At 55.7% G+C, this 20,607-nt stretch overlaps 1 protein-coding gene across 1 annotated transcript in view; it reads right to left on the bottom strand.

Annotated features, from left to right (window-relative positions):
* The window catches only part of NCOR2 (nuclear receptor corepressor 2), a 186,024-nt gene that overhangs the window by 5,384 nt on the left and 160,033 nt on the right, over nucleotides 1-20,607 (bottom strand). The window contains 20 exon segments of the mRNA XM_058422874.1: nucleotides 607-660; nucleotides 1,945-2,090; nucleotides 2,334-2,477; nucleotides 3,890-4,083; nucleotides 4,414-4,553; nucleotides 4,673-4,816; nucleotides 7,103-7,539; nucleotides 8,070-8,232; nucleotides 8,342-8,482; nucleotides 8,877-8,925; nucleotides 8,927-9,027; nucleotides 9,160-9,405; nucleotides 9,503-9,730; nucleotides 10,430-10,793; nucleotides 11,568-11,842; nucleotides 12,294-12,380; nucleotides 12,791-12,943; nucleotides 16,452-16,602; nucleotides 18,990-19,093; nucleotides 19,970-20,074. Coding sequence (XP_058278857.1) covers nucleotides 607-660; nucleotides 1,945-2,090; nucleotides 2,334-2,477; nucleotides 3,890-4,083; nucleotides 4,414-4,553; nucleotides 4,673-4,816; nucleotides 7,103-7,539; nucleotides 8,070-8,232; nucleotides 8,342-8,482; nucleotides 8,877-8,925; nucleotides 8,927-9,027; nucleotides 9,160-9,405; nucleotides 9,503-9,730; nucleotides 10,430-10,793; nucleotides 11,568-11,842; nucleotides 12,294-12,380; nucleotides 12,791-12,943; nucleotides 16,452-16,602; nucleotides 18,990-19,093; nucleotides 19,970-20,074 — 3,426 coding nt within the window.

Raw genomic sequence — 20,607 nt, 5'->3', positions numbered from 1 at the left:
GGATATGTCACAGGTGACAACCGAGTGACAGCTTCCCACTGTCATTCCCCCTCAGGCTGGTCGTGGGCCTGAGCACTCCTCCAACTCCCAGGAAACACCTCCTCCTGTCCCAGCACCCCTCATCTCCCTTTTGGTCCTCAACATCACCACTTTGCCCGGCACAGGTTGCTGCTCTTGCCCCAGTTTGCTTTTGCAACTGGCTCCTGCATCCTGCCCAGCCCACGGTGACAGAGACCGCGCTGCCCACCCTCACATCCCCCTCTGCCACCGCCCTCCCACCCACAGGTGACCACGAGGTCCCACCAAGAGCAGGGGGCTCCCTCCAGGTGTGAGGTCCACCTTGCTAAGATCTGATGGCATCAGATGGCCAACCCTTGCTTGACTTTTAACCTCTCCTCAAACTCTGCCAGGCTTTCCAAGGAATCACACTGCCCTTCCTCCAACCCGACAGCAAGGAGTTATGGTCCCGAGGCTTCTGCCTCCCAGCAACTGTTACACTTGGTCTTAGGGGAAAACAGAACAAAGGAGACGCTTAAATCTACTGAGCTATTCTCTCCACAGCTGTAAGCCCTGTGGGAAACGAGGTACAGGTATGTGGGGAGTTACCTGCTCCGGTAATCGCTGGCATGTTGAAAATCTCTGTCCCAGGCTGCCCCACATCTGGAGAAAAACAAAGAAGCTCTTCAGTACGGAGAGCAGCACACGCTGGTGTTAGTGGCTGGGAGGATCTGCCGTGGCAGCCACGGCAAGACTCCCATCTCTCAGTCACAGCACGCTGGACAGCAGCACAGCTGCCCCAAGCACTGTGGGTGCTGATGGGGCCAGGAATAACTCCCAGCCTTCGGGAGATCCACAGTGGGCACCTTCAGCAGGTGGGAAAGGGCGAAAACACAGAGCCCTGAGAGCCAGGGCAATGTCCTTGTGCTCAGTGCTGGCCTCCCTCCCTTCCTCCCTCCTGCCCTTGGGATTTCAAGCTCCATGAAGCCAAACCCTCTCTTCTGCCTTTGGGATTTTCAAAGGCTCCATGCTCCCTTATCCATGGAGCAGGTCTGGGCAGTGGAGAGGGCGAGGAGGAGAAGAAGAAATGTTAAATCAATATTTTCCCTCTTAGCTGAGCTGTTTGACTTGGATATTGCTTTCCTTAGAATAACAGAAATTCTCATCAAACAAGAGGCGTATCCAATTTCTATATATTTTTCCTTGATAAGGGAAAGTGTGGAAGGTCAGGGGGTTCAGCCACATGTCCCCAAAGGGGCATAACAATACTGTTGGCTCATGGTAACATCATCCAGGAGACGAGACAGCTCGGTCCCTCTTATCCGATGCAGCTGTTGTAAGATGGATTCAAATTGAATTAGTATTGACTGTATAATGCTGGGCTAAATTAAATTATGATCCTATCTACTCTATTAGCGGTTAATGAATGAACGGGCTGAATTTCTAATCTGAGCCAGCCTGGTTAGTTTTACAGAGCTGCACCAATATTGATGTAGGGCTTAAAGGAAAGTTGGGGGGAGACGCATCTCAGGGAGAAGGATTCAGCTTGGCTGGCCAGTCATTAAAATATCAATTGCTCTTAAGTGTCCTCCATGCTCAGCTCATTATTTCCTTCCTACCAAGGTTTTCTGGTTTGGGTGGGATTGACAGCCCCAGAGCACAGAGACCGGGCTGGGAAATCTCCCATTGCCTCCCCGGACACACAGTCACTGCTGGCACCAGTGCACAGCACTCTAGGACACGTTTGCACCTTGTACTCCATAAAATCACAGAATATCCTGAGTTGGAAGGGACCCACAAGGACCACCGAGTCTGACTCCTCAGCGCAGACAGAGCTGTCTGAGAGCCCCCAGCCCTTTAACACAGCAGCACCCATTCCCAAATCTCTGCTTCATCGAGGCTTTTCCTCCCCTGGTGCCCTGCATTTGCCTCCCCACAGGTTCTTACTGTACTCCGTCTCGTTTTTGTTGGTAGTGCTGAGCTTCTTGATGATCTCCTGCTTCTTGGACTTCACCATGGCAGAGTTGCTTTCGGTCAGCTTGCTGAAGAAAGCCGGACGCTGAGTGTTGTTTCCTGGGGACTTGGACCCCATCCTGCCGAGCAAAAGACCACTGGAAACCTCTGCAACGTCCACTGCACAAAGCCCTACCTAAGGAGCCTCTTCCCTCAGCGTAACTGCTCAGGATCAGGCTGGGAATTTCTGGGATCCTCAGCATCTCCACCCTCTCTCCCTCGATCCCAGTGATAAATGTGGTGTCGAACAGCCGTGACAAACACAGCTTTGGGCAGCAAGGAAAGCAGCCTGAGCGGGGCCACGTGCGGGGACGTGGCCGTACCTCTGGTCCATGGGCTCTCCCTCGCGGAACAGGACGGGGTACGGGGCGCTCTTGGCGTGCTCCGCTTCTCCCACGCCGTCTGGTGGAGACACCGGCTCGATACAGCTGTCCGGGCCCGCGGCCGCCTTGCCCTGCTCCGGGGACCTGGGCAGCGAAGGGACACGCCATCGGTTCACTGGGACAGCCCCAGCGCCCCTGCAGCACCTCGGGGCTGGGAGGGGAGAAGGACTCCTGGTGCTTTCCAGCACGGGCCAGAGGGAGAGCGTGGTTTGGGAAGAGAGAGCAGGGCTGAGCTGAGCCCTGGGCCTGATCCCCCGAGAGTGGGACAGCTGAGCCACCCCAAACACAGCAGCCCAGGAGGGACACACGGATCCCTGTAACCTTGTGGAGACGCTGCTTTTGATTCTCTGTGTTCGTGACCACAGCGGAGGCAGAAGCCGCCACCTCCTTGTCGGGGCCACACAGGAGCTGGGGCAGCTTGGAGAGGATCACTACTGGCCCCTGATGCCTGCCTGTGGCCAGAGCCTGGGAGACAGCCAGGCTCCAGTCTGCGAGGAATTCCTCACAGCGAGTTCTGGGAATTCACATCTTTAAAGTTCCTTCTGTGGTTTCTCTTTTTTCCCCCCAGTTTTTTTTCATCACTGGGTGGTCAGGGCTGGGCTCTTTTCCTTGATGTTATAAAGCCAACTCTAGGAGCAGGCAGAGCCGGGAAGAACAATCTCATTTACTGACAAGGCACCACTCGTTCCTGGATACATCTGGGTGGGAAGACAGACCCATTTTTTAATTCCACACAGCAGCAATCAGACCTGCCTTGGAGCAGCAAGGGGATTTGAAAGTGACCTTAAAACAAATACAGGTGGTGCCTGAAATGAACCATTGTCAGGGCACCTGTGTCTAATAAACTTCTGAAACACTGTGAAAGATGAAGATAAAATTAACTTTGAACCAATGGAAAACATGTTGCTTCAGGTTTTTTGGAATCATCTGTGGTCAGGGACTGAGAACAGTGACAGGACAAGAGGCAACGGGCACAAACAAAACACATGAAATTCCACCCCAACACAAGAAAACCCCTTTTTTCCTTCAAGAGTGCTGAAATGCTGGGAGTAGGTTGGCCAGAGAGGTGCTGCCTCCAACAGCAGAGATAATTCTGAACCCAACCAGCCACAACCCAGGACAACCTGCTCGAGGCTGGATCTCAACAGCCCACCTAAACTATCCTGTGACACCGGCCAGATTGGGAAGGGGATTATGCATGGACTCTAAGGGGGTCTAAAGAGCATCTCTGGGACAACAGTGATGGCAAGAGGCACCAGCCCAGGGGAAAGATGCCCAGATGAGAAAGGAGTTGGGCTGTGTAAGCAGGGAATCCCCGCAGCAACAGGAGATTGGGATGAGCAACGCGAGAGCAATGCCAAACTCCAATCTGCCCCTCGCCGCGGCGCCAGACGGCCAAGGGCACCCACCCTACCTCCCGTGAGCCACCTGGGTCCCTCTGAGCTCAGCCTGGCACCAGCCCACCTGTGCCAGGCCGGGCTGGCCCCCGAGCTCACCTTTTCCCCCCTTCGTTCTGCGGGGAGATGCGCGAGGCCGCCGCGTGCTCCTGCTGCTGCAGGTACGCGTCGCTGGGGGTGCGGCGCAGGTCCAGCACCGGGCACGCCGCCCCGGGGAACGAGTACACCGGGGGCTGGATGTGGGAGTTGAGCTGCTGCGGGTGATGGCGCGTGTAGTCCTGCGTGATGACCTCCTGCAGAAGAAACCAGAAGGCAGAAACTCAGAGCTGGTTTCGAGCTTCGCCCAGCTAAGAGGGTGAGCAGGAGGGAAACAGGCTGATTTGTCCCTGCAGATGGAAGTTCTGCCTCCTGTCTGCAACAGCTTTTTGTGATGGGCTTCTTGAGGACACCAATACCTGGGCTGAACACTCGTGATGCTCCCCGCTCTCCAGCCCCCAGCTGGAGGAGCTGAGGTCTCCAGCGTCACTCCCAGCCCATCCCCACCAGACATGTTTCACCCAGCTCTTCCCTCCTCCCTGGAGGCCCAGCAGGCAGGTGATGGAGGTGGGTAAGTTATTACTTACACTGATGTGCTGGGCCAGCGTGACCACCCGCTGGTTCATGCCCTTGATGCTCTGGCTGGACTGCAGGGGCTGGCACTGGGGGCCATCGGGCTGCCGCAGGTGCTGCAGGTGGGCTTCGGGAGCCGAGCCCTTCAGTGAGCCTGGGGGGCACCAAGGAGAGAGCAGGAGTGAGATGACATCTGTGTGCCCTTCTTCAAATGCCATCCCAGCGCTGGAGCACAGCCAGCCTGGGCTCTCCCGTGCCAGCCCCTGTCCTCACCTTGCTGCTTCTGCCTCAGGTCATGCTCCCCATGCCCCTTCTCTGTGTCCTGCAGCAGCTTGGCCCCTTTCTCATGGGACAGGCTGGGCGAGCTCACGGGACTCACTGCTTCCATGCGCTCAGGGCTGTAGCCTCCATGAAAGCCTGAGGAAATGGAAGGGAGTTAACACCAGGAGCTCACTCAGCTTTTCCCTTAGCACTGCTGCACCATTGCTTGTGGGTAGAGTCACATGTACAGCAAAGTGGGGGAAAAAAGAGGTGAGGGAAGACCTGGCAGGTCACGCTGCAGGGCCACCTCTGATGTGCAGCTGTGGTGGTGGCTGCTGTGAAGAGGTGATGTCTCATTCCTGCAGAACTGGACGCTCAGCAGCTCTCGGTGACACCCTGAGATCCAGGGACCAAATCCAACCTCTGCAGATTCACAATTGTTCCCCCATTTTCTCCATCCACTAAAAAACCCACTATGCTCAGAGGGACAGCGATGCCCAGAGAGAGTGGAAGTGGCTGCACAAGAGATCTCCAAATGCATTACAAAGCAAAGCCCCAAGCCCAGCACTGGGGAGGCCAGGACCAGGGACCTGAGAACTGGATGTGAGACCCTGGAAGCACCAGGGTCCACTCCGGAGATGGTGGACTCACAAACCACAGGGGCAAAATTTGACCATTCTCTGCTTTTTAACACCTTGCACAGACTCGTAGAACCATTTTGGAAAGACCTTTAAGCTCACTGAGTTCAAACACAAAGCTACCACCAAGTCCACCAAGTCTGCACAAGCCTCTGCACACAGTGAAAGTGCAGGCAGAGCTGCAATGAGAGACAGCCATCACCTTTCAGCAGAGAGGGGAAACTGAGGCATGGGTGGGTTATGCCACTGCAGAGGAGAGGCAGAGGATGGAGGGGCCCTGGAGGAGGCAAATGCTGCCTCTCTCCAGCCAAGCACATTTGGCAACACAACTTTTGCCTCCACAGACCTTTACCCTCCTAATGCTCTATTCTAGAGACTTAGCAGACAAATGTGGCAGGGACCCACAGCACTGCTGGAGGGTTCCTTCCTGTACCTGAGGCATGGGAGGACTCCATGGAGAACCTCCCTGTGCCAGGGATGGGGATGCAGCATCTCCCATTACCCCATGAATGCCAGCATTGAAGGGACCACACTTCAGATTCACCCAAGATGAGGTATCCTGCTCTGGAAAGGTCTCTAACCAACAGTTAGATCCTGAGGAACAGCACCTTCTTTCTGTAAGCTCTGTGGCCACAGCAGAGCTGCTCTTCTGCACGGCACAACACTCAGCTTGCAGGAAGTACAGGTGGCAGGGAAAAAGGTGGGGAAAGCTCAGCCAGGGAGTGCACCATGGCCAGAGGCACATCCATGGTCCTGGAACAGGCTGCTAGAAAGCGCCAGGACCAGACATGACTGAGGGGTGGGATGGGATGCAGCTCCTCTCCCCAGCCATGCTCTCCCATCCTTGGGTTACGCGAAGGGGAGTGGGACAGAAACTCCTAGTACTGATGGCCATGGCAGCTGCTGCAACTTGAAGATGGGGTCCTACCAAACCCCCACAACTGCTTGTTGCTGCTGCATGCTTGTGGGAGCTGGGATGAATGCTCTGGGTGAAGGTTGGTCCCATCAAGAACGACCCAGACCTTGAAATCCATCCCTCTCCCTGCCGTTTCTATTGGAATAACTAATCCCAGTGCTTTTGTGTCTTACACAAGATTCCTCTTAGGTGGTTCTTGTGGTCTGCTCCGGAAACAGCTGCTGAGCACAGCTGAGCGATCCAGGACAGCCACGGTGCCCACCTTGGGCAGCATCCAGCATCAGGACCCTGAGTGAGGTCACCATGAGGGTGACCCCACCCAAGCTGAGACCCACAAAGCCCTCAGAGACCCTGCAGCTCATGAGCAGGGAGGCACTTGTCTGATGGCCAGCAGCCTTGTCACGCTCACAGTCCCAGTCCTCCGCTTTGCTCGTTTGATTTATTACCCACAACTGTTCCTTACGGACTGCCTGGGAATTTCTGAGGATGGGGGAATCAAAATTAGCAAATGGCTATTGTCTGTAAAAAGCAGTACCAGGAACTGGACAACATTTGCAAAACAGGACTTGCCAACTGGGAAAACTAAAAGAGGGTGGGAGAAGGGAAGATCCTTAAAACACACAAAAATAAAAGTCAGGAATAACACAGCGGCCAGGAAGCTGAGGGAGAAGTGCACTCAGGGTGCTGATACCCAAAATGCGCAACTAAAAATAAGAAATAATGAAATAAAATGGGTGTCAGGCCACGGCTCTCTCACCTCTGCCCTTCAATTTCTGACCACCCCTAGCGGCACTGTTACTGAGCCAGCCTCTTGCTGCCCCTCACCACAAGACATTTGGTGCATGATAATCACGTCTATGAAGCCGGCCGCTGTCGTGCTGGCCTTACCGAGCGCTCGGAGCTCCTGTTCCTGCATGGCAAAGCGTTTACTTTGACTCTTTTCTCTGCTGTGCTGCTCGGAGCCTGAGGCTGCGTGCTGCTGGTCCAGAGGGTGGTGGTGCTGCTGGCTTTTCCCCTGTCCTCTGCCGTAGTGATGAGAGGACCCAGGTCCGGAGGCGGGCAAGGGTCTCGACTCCATGGCTTTAATGGGCGAAGGCGACTGTTCGAGGTTGGCCCCGCTGGGCAGCTTTGAGGTGTAGACGTTGTTGTTGTCAGTCTGGGCTCGTTCTGTCTTGGCCTCCCGCGCCCTCGAGGCCTCTTTCTGCAGGATGGCCGGGTCCAGCGGGGCCGCGTAGCCGTCGGCCGCGCCCAGGGAGGAGCGCAGGGTGGAGGCCGAGGGGAAGGCGGCGGAGCGGATCGGTGACGTGGTGGTGGTGGAGGAGGATCTGGAAGGAAGATGAAGACGAGGCCAAGGTGAGAGAGGCACACGGAGAAAGGGAATGCTGTTATCAGAGCCGTGGTTTCAGCCTTGCCCGGCTGAGCTCCTTCCAGGCCTCCTGAGCTCATCGTTGGGCCATGCAGGGCCAGCAAGGAGGGCTTGGATGGAGCCTCCACCACAGTAACTGGCCACAGGTTATTGGGCTTGAATGCATTGACTGGAGAACATAAAACCCATGGACAGGTCCCAGAGACCTCGGTAACTCCACCACCAGGCAATCTTCAGCAAGAGGAGCAATACCTGTATTTGTGCACAGGTGCACCACAACTTGCTCTCCTGGCAGCAGGAAAAGCCACCAGGAAAAGCAAAAGAGCTGGAGCACCAAAATGTGCCTCTCCCCATCACAACTGCCCTGAAAGCCCCAACCCTGCTTGCAGAGAATGAAGGGAAAAAACTCTCACTCCTCCCTCTCAGAGGCGCTCATTAATTAACTGCTGGTGCAGGCAAGCACTGGAACCCACGGTGGGGGGTACGTACCGTAGGACGGAAGGGGTGGGGGTCTCCGAGGAGATGATCTTCATGCTCGTGTTGTGGAGCACGCTGGGGCGCTGCTGGATGGTCTCGTGGGTGCGGGGTGAGACGGGAGAGTGCTGGTGGCTGTGAGAGTGGGAGGACGAACGGCTGCTGGACTGCTCTGTACCTGGGGAGAGCACAAGGAAAGGCTTCTTTAGCTCTCTGTCCCACAGCCCTAACCCCACCTCCCCCCTGCACAGGTCCCAGGGTGGAGGACGGACTCCTCCCCAGCCTACCTGGTCTCCAGATGGGCGCATGCTCCACCGTGGTGGAGGCCAGGATGGATTTTTCACGCTCCCTCTCTCGTTCCCGCTCCCGCTCCCGTTCCCGTTCGGACACCGATGATCCTGACTGTTTGGTCATGTGCGTGGGCCCTCCTGAAACCCAACCAAAAGGCAGTGAGAGGGCTGCAGACACAGCAATTCCCCTTGGGAATACTTCCTTCTCTTCACATTGCTGTGTCTGCAGAGCAGATAAGGAATGGCTCCATCCAAGGTCACCTGGAGCAGGACAGACGATGGCAACCAGAACAAAACCCAGACAAACCGTGGAATAGCTGTCCTGGAGGCATCTCCAGGGTATGACCTTCCACAGAGCTGTTTGCTTTGGAGAAGAAGGGGCAAAAGCAAGGAAGAGAGGGAGTCATTTCCTGAGTGAGAATTAATTCGGAGTCTCCCAAACTGTCCTGGCACGCTGAGCCCATGGCCTTGGATTGGTTACGAGCGTCCTGCTCAGTCGTTTTCCCACTGAAAAATCAACCTCCAGCATTACCTGGGGAGAGCGGGGAGCTGCTGTGGCGGCTGCTGAAGGTCTGGGGGGGGTCCAGGGATGTAGGTGATGCGGTCCATGGTGGTGGCAGAGGTGCCAGGGGTAGGGGGCACGAGGACGGGCAGGTGTGGCACTTGGGAGAGGTCGATGATGCCTGCAGAGAGAAGCGAGAGGACCGTCAGGACAACGCCGAGCTGCTGCAGCTTGGCCGTGCTGGAGCTGGCAGTGCCAGCCCCGACCCAGCCTCCTTCTCCCAAACCCCTGGGCAGGGCCGTGCTGGGAGGACCTGCTGCATAGTTGAGGGCCAGGGAGGGCTCCCGGGGCGACAGCCCGCGCAGCATGTCCGCCCGCTGCGCCATGGCCGTGGCTGCGGCGTTGTGGTGCATCTGCTGCGACGTGATGTAGTCGTTGATGATGGTCTGGCGGTTCTCCATGGCGGCCGTGTCCGGGTAGCCCCGGATGAGGTACGGGGGGTACAGGTGCGGGTACGTGGGGCTCGGAGCCAGGTGCCTTGGCAGGTAGTAAGCAGCAGCTGGGAGAGAAAAGGACGCGGGTGTGAAGCGCCGGAGACCTCAGGCTTTCGGAGCATAAGAAGGAAAAGAAGGGACTGTGCCTCCCAAGCAAGGTACCTGCTTCCAGCTGGATTCCCCTCGGGATGGCGGCGGGGTCGAAAGGCAGCGGGATGTGTCCTCGGTACAGATCGACGCCGCTGACGCCGCGGAGCAGGTGCTCGTACGGGGAGATGGGGTGGTGGTGGTCGGGCACAGGGGCGTGCGGAGACTTGGAGTTGGTGAGCTCTCTCGATGTGGGGGTGATCTTTCTGTCCTGGGACACCGGCTTCCCAGCAGTGATGCTCCCTGCAGAGAGCAGGAGGAAATGAGTCAGAGGCTTAGCACTGCGGCCAAGCCGTGTCCCTGAGGGACGCCTCTGGGACCCACAGGGACAATCGTAGCTACCCCGAACTCGAGGGACCTTTCCCTCCTCTCTGCACTGCCGTGCTCTGTTACACCACCAAGGTCGGGGTGGGCCAAGTCCCAGCTGCCCCTTGGGAGAGAGGCTTTTCCCAAATCATCCCTCCGTGCTGGGCAATCCGTGCATTCACCCTGGCCTGCACAAGCAGACTCCTCAGCGCGAGGAGGTCACAGCTGGTGTTAGTGAGAAGTGTGAACATCTCCCACCCAGTGTCCCAAGCACCGCTTTCCTGCCCACCTATGGAAAAAAGAGTGCTGCGGGCCACTGCTGGGAGAGAGGAGGATGCTTTTGAAACACCAATGCCTTCACCAGCCTTGGCCCAAGTCTCCCTTTGGTTACCCTGGTGCAGGTGAGGTGCCCTCACTTTCAACAGTGCGGGCACCCCCGGGGAAGGGCGCCGAGCCCCAGCTGGCCCTGGCAGCTGCCCCAGGGCCGTGAGTCAGCCGTGGGCTGCTGGGAAGAACGGGTTCAACAGGCACCTGCTGGGAACCGCTCGGGCAGGTGGGGTCAGCAGCTGCCTCCCACAAACCTCACCTGCTCGGCTGTTAGAAATTTTACCATCCAATAGAAGGTTTGCCAAGTACCTTCGTGCTGCCGTGGCGTGGACTCCCGCGTGGAGACCGGAGAGCCTCTGTGCAAGTGGCTGCTGAACGCCGTGCTGTGCCCTGCCTGGTGATCCTCATAGCCCAGGGCACTTTGGTGGGGCTTGCCCGGCTCGGGCACAATCACAGGAGCCCCTCTGGCGATGGAGCCACCCGAGTTTGTCACGGGGCTTGGCCTGTTTTTCAGGCTCTCTTCGTAAGCTCTCTCCAGATTCCTCGGGTCTTGGATGACATCCAGGGAATGCACGGAGTGAAAAGTCCTGCCGGGACTGCCGATGATGGACCGCACATCGTGCTTTTTGGTACTCGAGGAGGAAGAGCCGCTGTCATACTTCAGTGGGGTACCCTGGGGACAGGAGGCAGAAGAGACATCAAAGGGGCCTAGAACAGAAGCAACCCAGTGACTGCATCCCACTGAGTTTCAACAGGACTGAGGACGCCTCATTCGGTGGGCCAATGCACAAAGTTTTGTCAGTCAAACAGCCAGCAGGCATCGGCAGAGAGGAGATAACCACTCAGCACAGGGCAGGGTGGAGGGCCCATCTTGCAAGTCTTGTTGTGCTCCAACAAGATGATGATGAGTCACTGCCGAAGGCTGGCTGTGCCCTTCACGCCTCTCTCCTACACACACTGAAATGGGATAGCGCTGCAAGGTGCCATGGGAACCCTGCAAATATTTGGAGACCAACAGGAGATGGCACGCCATGTTTCATCCTAACCACTGGCCCTGCTGGGTTGCCACTTGCCCATGAAGGGAGGAGACCAAGTTTATGTGCACCCAGAGTCACAAATGCTGAGGGCACCTGAGGGACTCTGTCCTTGAAAAGGAGACAAATGGGTCCCCTTTAGTTTACACATCTAGGTGGATCACTGCTTTCTTAACGTGACAGGGTTTTGTATTTATCTGCGGGGAAGGATTATAGGATAGCTTGGATTGGAAGGGAACCCTTCAAAGGATGGGACAGGACAACCTGTCCCCAAGCAGAGCATCAGTTCTTCTCAGTGATGCAACACAAAGCTGTCTCTGCTCTCTTTTTACCTTGGGAATGGCTCCCAGGATCTGTGCAAGGGCAGCAGCCTGAGCAGGACTGACCCCATCTGCTGTTCACTCCACACTCACCTGCGTGATGGAACCTTCCTTGAGAGGTCTGGTCAGAGAGATGTCCGGTGTCCGCCTCAGCTCCTCCCGGGGAATCTCATGGATTGATCTTCCTGCTTCTTTCACCGTGGCTACCAGATCTTCATGGGCTGATTTCATTTTCAGAGGAGTCAGATCGTGAGATCTGACCTTGTAGGCATCAGATAAGTCCCTTGGTGGAGTGTTTTCTCTCTTGAGCTGTTTGGCTTCTCTTCTGAGGTAGTCCTCATGGGCCTCCACATAGGACCGAGGTATTCCTGCAACCCCAAGCAGATGATGGATGCAGAGGGTGACTCCCCAGGCAGACCCTGGACTCCCAGGCCCCGTGCAGATACTCACTCCTAGGGTCTCTAGTTAACACACGTAACTCAGGGACCGGTACCCAACTGAGCCCACAGAGCAGCTGTACCGCTAATGCAGCCGGTCCCCCTCACATCTACCACCACTTTCTACACCCACTTCACACTAATTTCAACCTGCTTCCTGCCAGTCTCTGACAATTTTGTCCCTGACTTTGGCAGACTTTAGGTTGGTAGAAGCTGAGCAAGACTGAAAATCTCTCTGAGTGCAAAGCAGGGGCTGCAAAGATCTGCAGCTGGACTTTGCTGTGCCCATCCTTGCTTCCTCCCTGACCATGAGAACAAGCAGGGGGCCATGCACCCGAGATGCTTCCCCTGCCCATGCCCATCTTGTGCCCAAAGGCTTTACCTTGTGTAATCGAGCCTCGCATGTGATGCTGCTCCTTTAGGTTATGGGGACTGTGTCGGTCTGGAGGGATTGCTCGACCCATGAGACCTTCAAGAGATCCAAGAGGGAAAGTCAGGCTGTGACGTGGGAATTAATTTACAATGATTACATGACAGTGTTACCAGGGGATGCCTGGGACAATAAGGATAAATGCCAACAATTTCTAAATTTTGTATTTTTTCCTTTTTTCCAAACGTGCCTTTTTTTTTTTTTCTTTTCTTTTCTTTTTTTTTTTTTTTGCATTCCTGGAGCTGGTCTGTCAGGACAAACACTCAAGGCAAACGGGCCAGTTTACATCCTGTCTTTTTCCCATGCTGGTCAGATGCTCTCCTGTTGGGATACCAGCTAACCACTGCCAGAACACTGGCACAGGATGATGCATCATGCAGACAGGAGATGAGACGAGATCTCCACAGGTTACTAGAATAACACAGGTGAAAGGTTTCATCCAGACCCACCTTCAATGCTGGTAGATAAGGTATCCCGGGCTGATAAGCCCCGGCTGATCCTCCCCTCCATCATATCATAGGTCCTCTTAGTTCCTGTGGTCTCATGGGAAGCTCCCGAGCTCCTGCTGTCTTCTTTGGGACACTGAGAAGCAGCAACTCCACCTGTGGGAGGGAACACCAAGAGGCACAGGAAGTCAGCACGGGCCAACGGAGGGTGTTTACTGCTGTTTGTGTGCGTTGCTGAGGGGTCAGGTCCCATCCCAGCATCAGCCACCGCTGCACGGTGCCAGGAACATCGCACGGGATTGGCTTCCAGGAAATTCAGCTGGTGTTTTCTCCCTTCCCTGCCTGCCTCAAGAGTCCAGATCTCTGCCTCCCTCTTGGGTAGGAGCATCCACCCTGTCGTGTCCCGTTCCCTCCCTCCCTGGTGGGGCCATCCCGTAGGCAGCAGGACAGCCCTGAGCCACTGGGAGCAGCTGCAGCTCCACTGAACTTGGCTCTTTGGGACTGGGCAGTTTTGTTTTCTTTCCCCTGTTTGTTTTGATTTTTGCTAGACACCTACTGTTTGGGATCTTGGCCAGCCTTAACATTTGCCGAGACACTCCCTGGGTGAGAAAATCATGGAAAACGGAGGAGAAGCAAAGCTGAGAGTGATTCCTTTGAAACAGCACTGAGCACACACAGGAGCTGGGAGAGATGGTGCAAAGCAGAACTGATGGAGTGAGTGCTAAAGTGAGGAGAGACCTCTGACTGCCCCCTGATCCAAGGCTGGAGCAGGTTCCCTACAAACAAGCAGTGGACATCTGTCCTGAGCTACAGCCCCAGCAGCAGCACAGCCCTGCCCGTGCCAGGCAGCATCACGCCCACCCTGGGCAATGGGTGCAGCGAGCTGTGAATTCAGCAGCTTCTGATCCAGCTGAATGCCTCGGGTTTATGCCACGAGCTCCAAACAGGATATCAGCTAGGAGAGACAGACGCCTCTGCCCATCATCCCTGGCCAGGCTGCCCTGGCCAAGGATTGCCAGCGCCCTGATCCTCCTCTTCGTGGGCAGAGAAGGTGGTTGTACAATTAGAGAAAGCAGGGAAGTTAAAAACATTCGTCCTATTGTGGACAATCAGGAACAAAACTCCTCCTTGGCAAAACCAGTAATTAATAAAATGGGATTATTACAACTTCACACCCACTGCTGGTTTCCGCAATCAGCACCCACTCAATCCACAAAGTGTTTGGGGCTGCGTGTGGGGAAACAAGAGGGGGGTCCGTGCCTGAGCCTTTGCTTCAGCTCCATCTGACAGGAGAAATCCGGGGGTGACATTCAGAATCAGCCAAGCACCGTGTGGGTGATGTGCCTGCACCCTGTCATCAAGGCACATCTGCTGCCACCAGCCCTTGTGCAGGAGGGGACGTGCTCCCAGGCACCCTTTGTACCACCGGGAAGCAGGGGGAGGGCGCGAGGGAGAAGAGAGACTAAACAGAAAGAAAACCATTCCAAACCCACGTCCCTCGCCTTGCAGAAGCCATCAGCAATCATATGCAGGATGAGAATAACCAATCTAGCACAATTCAGCTCACACATGCTACAGGATCTCGTCTCATTACAGCTCTTTTATTTTAAGCACCCTCATGACACTAAAGAATTTGCAATTTTTTTTCTGCTTGCCAAAATTCATAATCACCAACAGTTTCAGTTTTCTTATTTAATTTTTTTTTTTATTTTTTAACTCTTCTGTTCCTGAGCTGCTCAGCCTCGCCAGGCTCTGCTGGGGGAAGGAGAGAGGCAGCGCAGGCAGGGCTGCAGCAGCTCATGGGATCCCTCGGGATGTGATAAATGCTATCAAGCATGTAAAAGGCTGCTGGGGAGAGGAAGAAATTAATTCCTCATCTGTGTCCATGGGGGGTAGCATGAGAGGTGACAGCCACAGGCTGCAGACAAGGAGACTCGGGCTGACACAAGCAACAGGGGAGAGTTTGGTCTGCAGCTCTGTCTCACTGCCTGGAGTGGGATCCCAGCTCTGGGCATGGGCAGCTCTCACTGCCAGGAGCCCTCCCCATCCCTCCCTGATGGTGCTATTTCTGAGATCAACCTCGTTCAACCCCCAGCCTGGGCAGAGGTAGTTAAAATAGCTTCTTGCACAAACAAGTCCTGAAACACTTCCTGGTCCAAGCCTTGCCAACCATCCCAAAGGGCATCCAGACGCAAGTCTTCCACGGTGACATTTCTTATCTGGGCTAGAGTTGACAGTGGACCCTGGGGGACATGCTGTGAGCCAGTTTCCATGTGGCAGGCCAGAGGCACAGCACAGAGCCCTGTCCTGAAAGGTCCCTGCGGTCCCAGGACACACACAAAGGTGACATCAGCTGGAGCTTGAGAGCTGTCCCCATGGCCTGACCTGAACCCTCTGCCTCCAGCCCTGGATAAAACAATCCAGCCTGTGATGAAAAGAGCTGCCTGCACTTGAGGGCATGAGGGAAGGGACTTCTGTGGGACACACTGCCTGCAGCACTGCCCATGGTGCCCAGGCTGCCAGGCAGGCTGGAATGGATACTGTGCCCCAGGGAGGGAGGCAGAGGGCTCAGGCAGCACAGCAGCTTGCCAGAGACTCCTACTCAAGCAGCTGAGGTTGGGATCCGCTCCTCAGTCATCTCCAAACTCAGCTGAGAAGGGAGGTGACACAGGAGGACGGCCATCCCTGTGCACACCGACGCACACGCCAGTGCTTTACCCCAAGAGGATTCAGAGCTGCAGCACATCTGAGTCGGCTTTTCCTGCCTACAGCTGTAAACCAGCAGGAGTCCAGCTCCACAAGAGAGATGCCTGACCCAGCACACGGTGAGAGGCAAGAACGGAGCTGTTTCCAGCCCCACTGGAGAGCAACATCTGCTTGTCTCCAACGGGAGGCATCGGGACACTCAGAGCAGCTTTGATGGCCAGTGCTGTGATGGGCTGAGCAGGCGCAGAGCAGGCAGGAGCAGCTGGTGACCACCTGCTGGCACCACTAATGCAGCGAGGCACCGCAGGCAGTTTCTGAGGAAAAGCCTTCCCGTGCTGCGGGGCTGCGGCAGCAGCCAGCACATCCCCAGACAGGCTCCTTGTGGGATGCAGGAACGGCTTCAGCATCTCCATCAGCTCTAGCAAAACTCACCAGATGCTGAGGCTGGGCCCAGGAGGATTTCTGTCCCATGCTGGAAAAGCCTCACAGTGCCCAAGTCAACGCAGGTGAGAATCTGACATCCAAATAACATCTGACATCCTCTGTCTGACATCCAAATCTGACATCCTTTATGCTGAACTACCTGACTTGCCTCCATCTTGCAGGTTTTTGAGTCCACCTCGGCACAAGAGTTTGGGAGTGCACTCGTAATGTTTTCATTCCACCTCCAGCACAGGGTGCCAGCGATGAAGGTAACACCTTCCTATCTTGTCCTCTCTTCTTCCCTGTTTCCCAAAATTATTGCAACCCTGCCTGCCATCTCTAAGACAAGAAAACCACAGGGGACAGACGGGCACAGGGCACCAGGGTGGGAAGGGAGAGAAACGCTGGGAGCAAAGACATGAGGCTGGCCCGTTGTACTTTGTCAGCCCTTCCTCAAATAGCTCCCAAGTCCCAGCCACAGTGGCACAAACCCCTGGCATCTGCCCTAAAAAGGCAGAGAGGATTTAGGACTTACCCTCGTAGGACAGCACGTGGCCCTTCTTCCCTTCGTAGATGACATGTCCTTTGGGCACGGCATCCTCCCTCGCCTTCTCTGCTCTGCTGGGGCTGTCTTCTCCAATTATCCTGGTAATGGTTCCTTTGTACAGCACTTCTGCCGGGGTGCCCTTGGAAAGCCACCAAGATCCATATTTAACAGTGTCACAACCAATTAAGCGAACGCCGTGCGGGGACAGGCTGTTCCTCGCGGGAAGCCGAGCGCGGGGAGCGCACCCGGCCTCCGCTTCCTGGCGCAGCCAACAGCGAGGGACTCGCAGCTTAATTATTGATGAGAACGATAACGAGGAGCGGTAAAAAGGTACGTGATCTGTGCGAGGCTGCTGGGAAGAGGCAGGGGATGAGGAGAGCACAGACCTCCGAAGCAGCAGCTCTCACCCCCGTGTGCTTTGGAGTAAGCTACCTGGCCTGCTCCCTCTCCCCAGGTTTGGGGGACAGGGCTGGTGCTCCCCTGGGGACACCTTAGTGGCAGCAGGCACTGCTCCAGCACGAGCTTTTTTCCCTGCAGCCTATTTCCCCGGCTCGGCACAGGAGCCACAGAGACGCCCTTCCCACCCAGGCACATCTGCTGGCAGCAGCGTGACCTTCAGCGAGCTGCCCGCGTGCGGGAGCTGGCAGCTGGCAGCGCGCCCGGGCGAGACGGCAGGCGACAACCAAACCGGTCCCCGAGCAGGTCGGGGAGCAGAGCCTGCCTCAGCTCTCCAACAGGAACAGCAGCAGGCTCCCCACACACACACACACACACACCAGTGTGAACTGAAAGCTCTCCTTCACCACCGGCAGCTCACAGCACCTGCCCCCCAAACCCCCTTCAAAACACACGGGGCTGGATGTTCCCGAGGAGTCGCTGGTGAATGACACCCTCCTGCCACTGTAACCTGTCAGTGCCAACTGGGAACAGCCACCATGGGGTGACAGTCCTCCTTCCCAAGCTCTGGGAAGGCACAGTGACGCTGCCAGAGTGACACTCCTGACTGACACCTGCCTACTCAGCTCATTTAACCACAGCAAGCCCTGGGACTGTGGCCTGGGGGAAGCCTCGGGGACACGATGCCCTCGACAGCTTGGCTGCTGCTTCCAGGTTGTGCCACTCAGGCTCTTTCCCCACTCCTGCCCGGGGGTGTCCCTGCTCTTTACCAAGCCCTCAGAGCAGCAGCAGTCCCCAAAAGCCAGGACATGCCAGCGTTCACTCTCACAGTGGATCTGGGCCATTACCTGCAATGGCTCTCCCAGCCCCAGGTAAGTCACCTCCCTCCTGCAGACGTGCTCCAAGGGGATGTGAAAGCAAGTGATGACAGATGGCTTCAGAGCAGAGAGCACATATTCGAGATCTGCTTCCTTTGAACTGGATGACTAATCTGAGATCAAGTATCAGCTCTGGTACCAGGAGCTGCTGCCAGAGCAGGGGGCTCCTTCTCCCCAGCAGGAGCACAGGGATGCAGGCTGCAGGAGCAGCAGGAGAGCCAGGCAATGCCCTGGGTCTGGGCTTGGCACCTTAACACCAAGCCAAACAAAGGAATCTGGATGGATTCGTTAGCTGGGTGGATTCACTAACTGGATACAAAACCGTGTCTCAACAAACTCTGCTGATCTCCTGAACTGCCACATGGTGCTCAAGGTCCTTCATGCCCACCCACAGCTGCCCACAGCTGCTGCAGGAGCATCTGAGAGGATGGAGGAAGTGTTTGCTCTGATGGGTTATTTACAGCCCCTGAGCACCCACTCCTGGCAGTTGTTGGACACAGGGCACCAGGCAAGCTAAGGCTTTGCCCTGGGCCAGGATTCAGGATCAGGTCCTCAGAGCCAAAGCGAACATGGTCATCCTCCTTGAAGAAAGCAGGCAAAAACTGGAGCCTGAATGTCTTTAAATATCTGAATGATGCCCAGATAAAATCCCCACGGGAAACAGATTTTTTTTTTTTAATGCTCTCCGCTCTGTTACCAGATGAGCAATAACTCACACTGCAAGAAACTATCGCCCGCTTGCCAGCTGCTCTTCTGAAAATGGATGGTGGAGATTAAGGCCAAGGTATCTTCCTGCTGAAGAGCCTTTGGGCAGGACCCCCAGCACAGCACGCTCAGCCCTGGCAGGAGCTCTCGCTACCTTACCTGCCCCTCACAGCCTCCTCCCATCTCCTTTGCTCTGCTCCACTTTCTTGCCCTGGCAAGATGATTTTGCCAGAGCCATTTACAGCTGCTTTTGCCTCTGTTCTCGATAGCTACAGAAGGCAAAGCCGGGTTTAAAGGTGTTGTAAGGCTGCACTGCTGTTTGCTGGGCTCTGCTCTCCTGCAGCCTTCTCTCACAGGACACCGCTCGTGCCATCCCAAGCGGGGGCTCTGTTTGCAGACCTCTCTGAGGGGCTGCATGGGCTGTGAGCATCACAGGGCTGCTGCACAGCCCTGTCCTGCACACCCAGTGTGCCCCACAACCCCCCAGCACCCCTGTCCAGCACCGCACGCTGCGGCTGCCAGCACCCGGGGGGGACAAGGGACCTACGTGTGTGATGGAGCCTCGGTAGGTGATGGGCGACTCCGGAGGCGGTCTGGATGTGGGTGTTCCTTTGGTGATGCTTCCTGCCGAGGCAGAGCTGAGGGAAGTACCTGTAGGACACAAAACCTGTGAGCTGGGGGCTGGATTTGCCGTTCAGCACAAAACCCTCAGGGCTGACACTACCAAGTGCAGGATTTGACCCAATCTCTCGCAAGCCGTGGTACTGGAAGGGACCAGAGCTGTCAGTGTTCAGTCCCAAGCCTTGCAGAACCCTTTGTACCAAGTCTCTTGAGAAACTCATCCCTGAGTGAGCGTGGGGTGGAGGAGAGGTAAAAGATAGGTATTTTGAGGCTATCAGCTCGCTGCTGTCTGTGTGGAGGTGCCAGGCAGATTTATGAGCCTGGGAGAAAGCACAGCCTGGCTCAGCCTTTCCTGATGTGATCAGATCAGATCTGTGCTGAGATGCAGCTCAGGGTGGCTTGAGTTCATTCACACAGATCTGTCCTGGGTTGGAGCCAGCCCACCACACTCAGGCTCCTGACTTGTCTTACTGGGGGTGTTTCACAAACCAGAACTTGCACTAAAAAGCAAAACCTTTGAGTTTATTTTCTTCTGCCTGGTTAACGGGGAAAGAAACCCATGAGGGCTGTATTTAACCAAAGTGGGGTTCCTGTCCAGCTACAGCAGCAACCATGAAAAGCATGAAAATACCAATTAATGAAATTTAAACAGGTCTTGCTTTGTCACAAGCAACAGATTTTCAGGTGCCTCATGAACACAAAACCTCCACCAGAATCAATGCCTGAGGCCCTGATTTGGGGAGGTGGAGAACAGGGACAAAGAGAACCCTGTGTCTGGGCACAATTCCTGAAGTCAAACCTGAGATCACGGGGCAGCTGCAGCCAGTGTGGCATTCACCAGGCTTGGCAGTGCCGGCATCCCTCCCTCCCCACAGCTGGCACACGCCCGCTGCTCCGGGTCCTCACCCCGCAGGATGGAGCCCTCCTGGGACGGCTGCAGAACCAGACTTTCTGGCTGGCTGGCCTGGCTTCTAGGAGAAAGTTGTTCCTGCTTTACTCCAGGAAAAGGCACTGGAAAACATAAACCATGTATCAGCAGAGGTGTGCAGGACATGAGGCCACACCTTCTCAGCACCTCTGCCATTCCCAGCTCTTTGGGATGGGCTTCCCCAGGGTGGTGAACACACAAATGTCATCAAGGAAAGCCAGATCCTTTGCCCTGGCACTACCCACACTGGGACCAGAGCTGACACTAAAAACCCTGGGCTGGTTTTTAACAGGACACACGGTGGGAAACAGCGCTCATATCCCTCCTCCCCAGGCTTGATCCCTCACCCATTCCCTCCCGCTGTTAAGAAAAGCTTCCAAATCTGCAGACTAAACACTTTCTTTGTTCACTTCAGGCCGTTTACTCTTTATCCTACCAGCCTGGGGAGCAACAATATATTTCCTTCCTTCGATCACAGTATTAGCTGGAGAGTATTTATAGGCTGGGAAGCGTCCCTGACCGAGTTGTTGCTTTCCTATACCACACAAATTTAGCTCCCTGTGTCTCTGCTCCCCTGATGGACTAATCCTTTCATCCTCTTAGCAGTTCTCTCTGT

The sequence above is a fragment of the Hirundo rustica genome, chromosome 17, assembly GCF_015227805.2.
Source record: "Hirundo rustica isolate bHirRus1 chromosome 17, bHirRus1.pri.v3, whole genome shotgun sequence".
Lineage (NCBI taxonomy): Eukaryota > Metazoa > Chordata > Aves > Passeriformes > Hirundinidae > Hirundo > Hirundo rustica.
The sequence above is the reverse complement of the archived record's forward strand: the minus strand, read 5'-3'. Positions and strand labels throughout refer to the sequence as shown.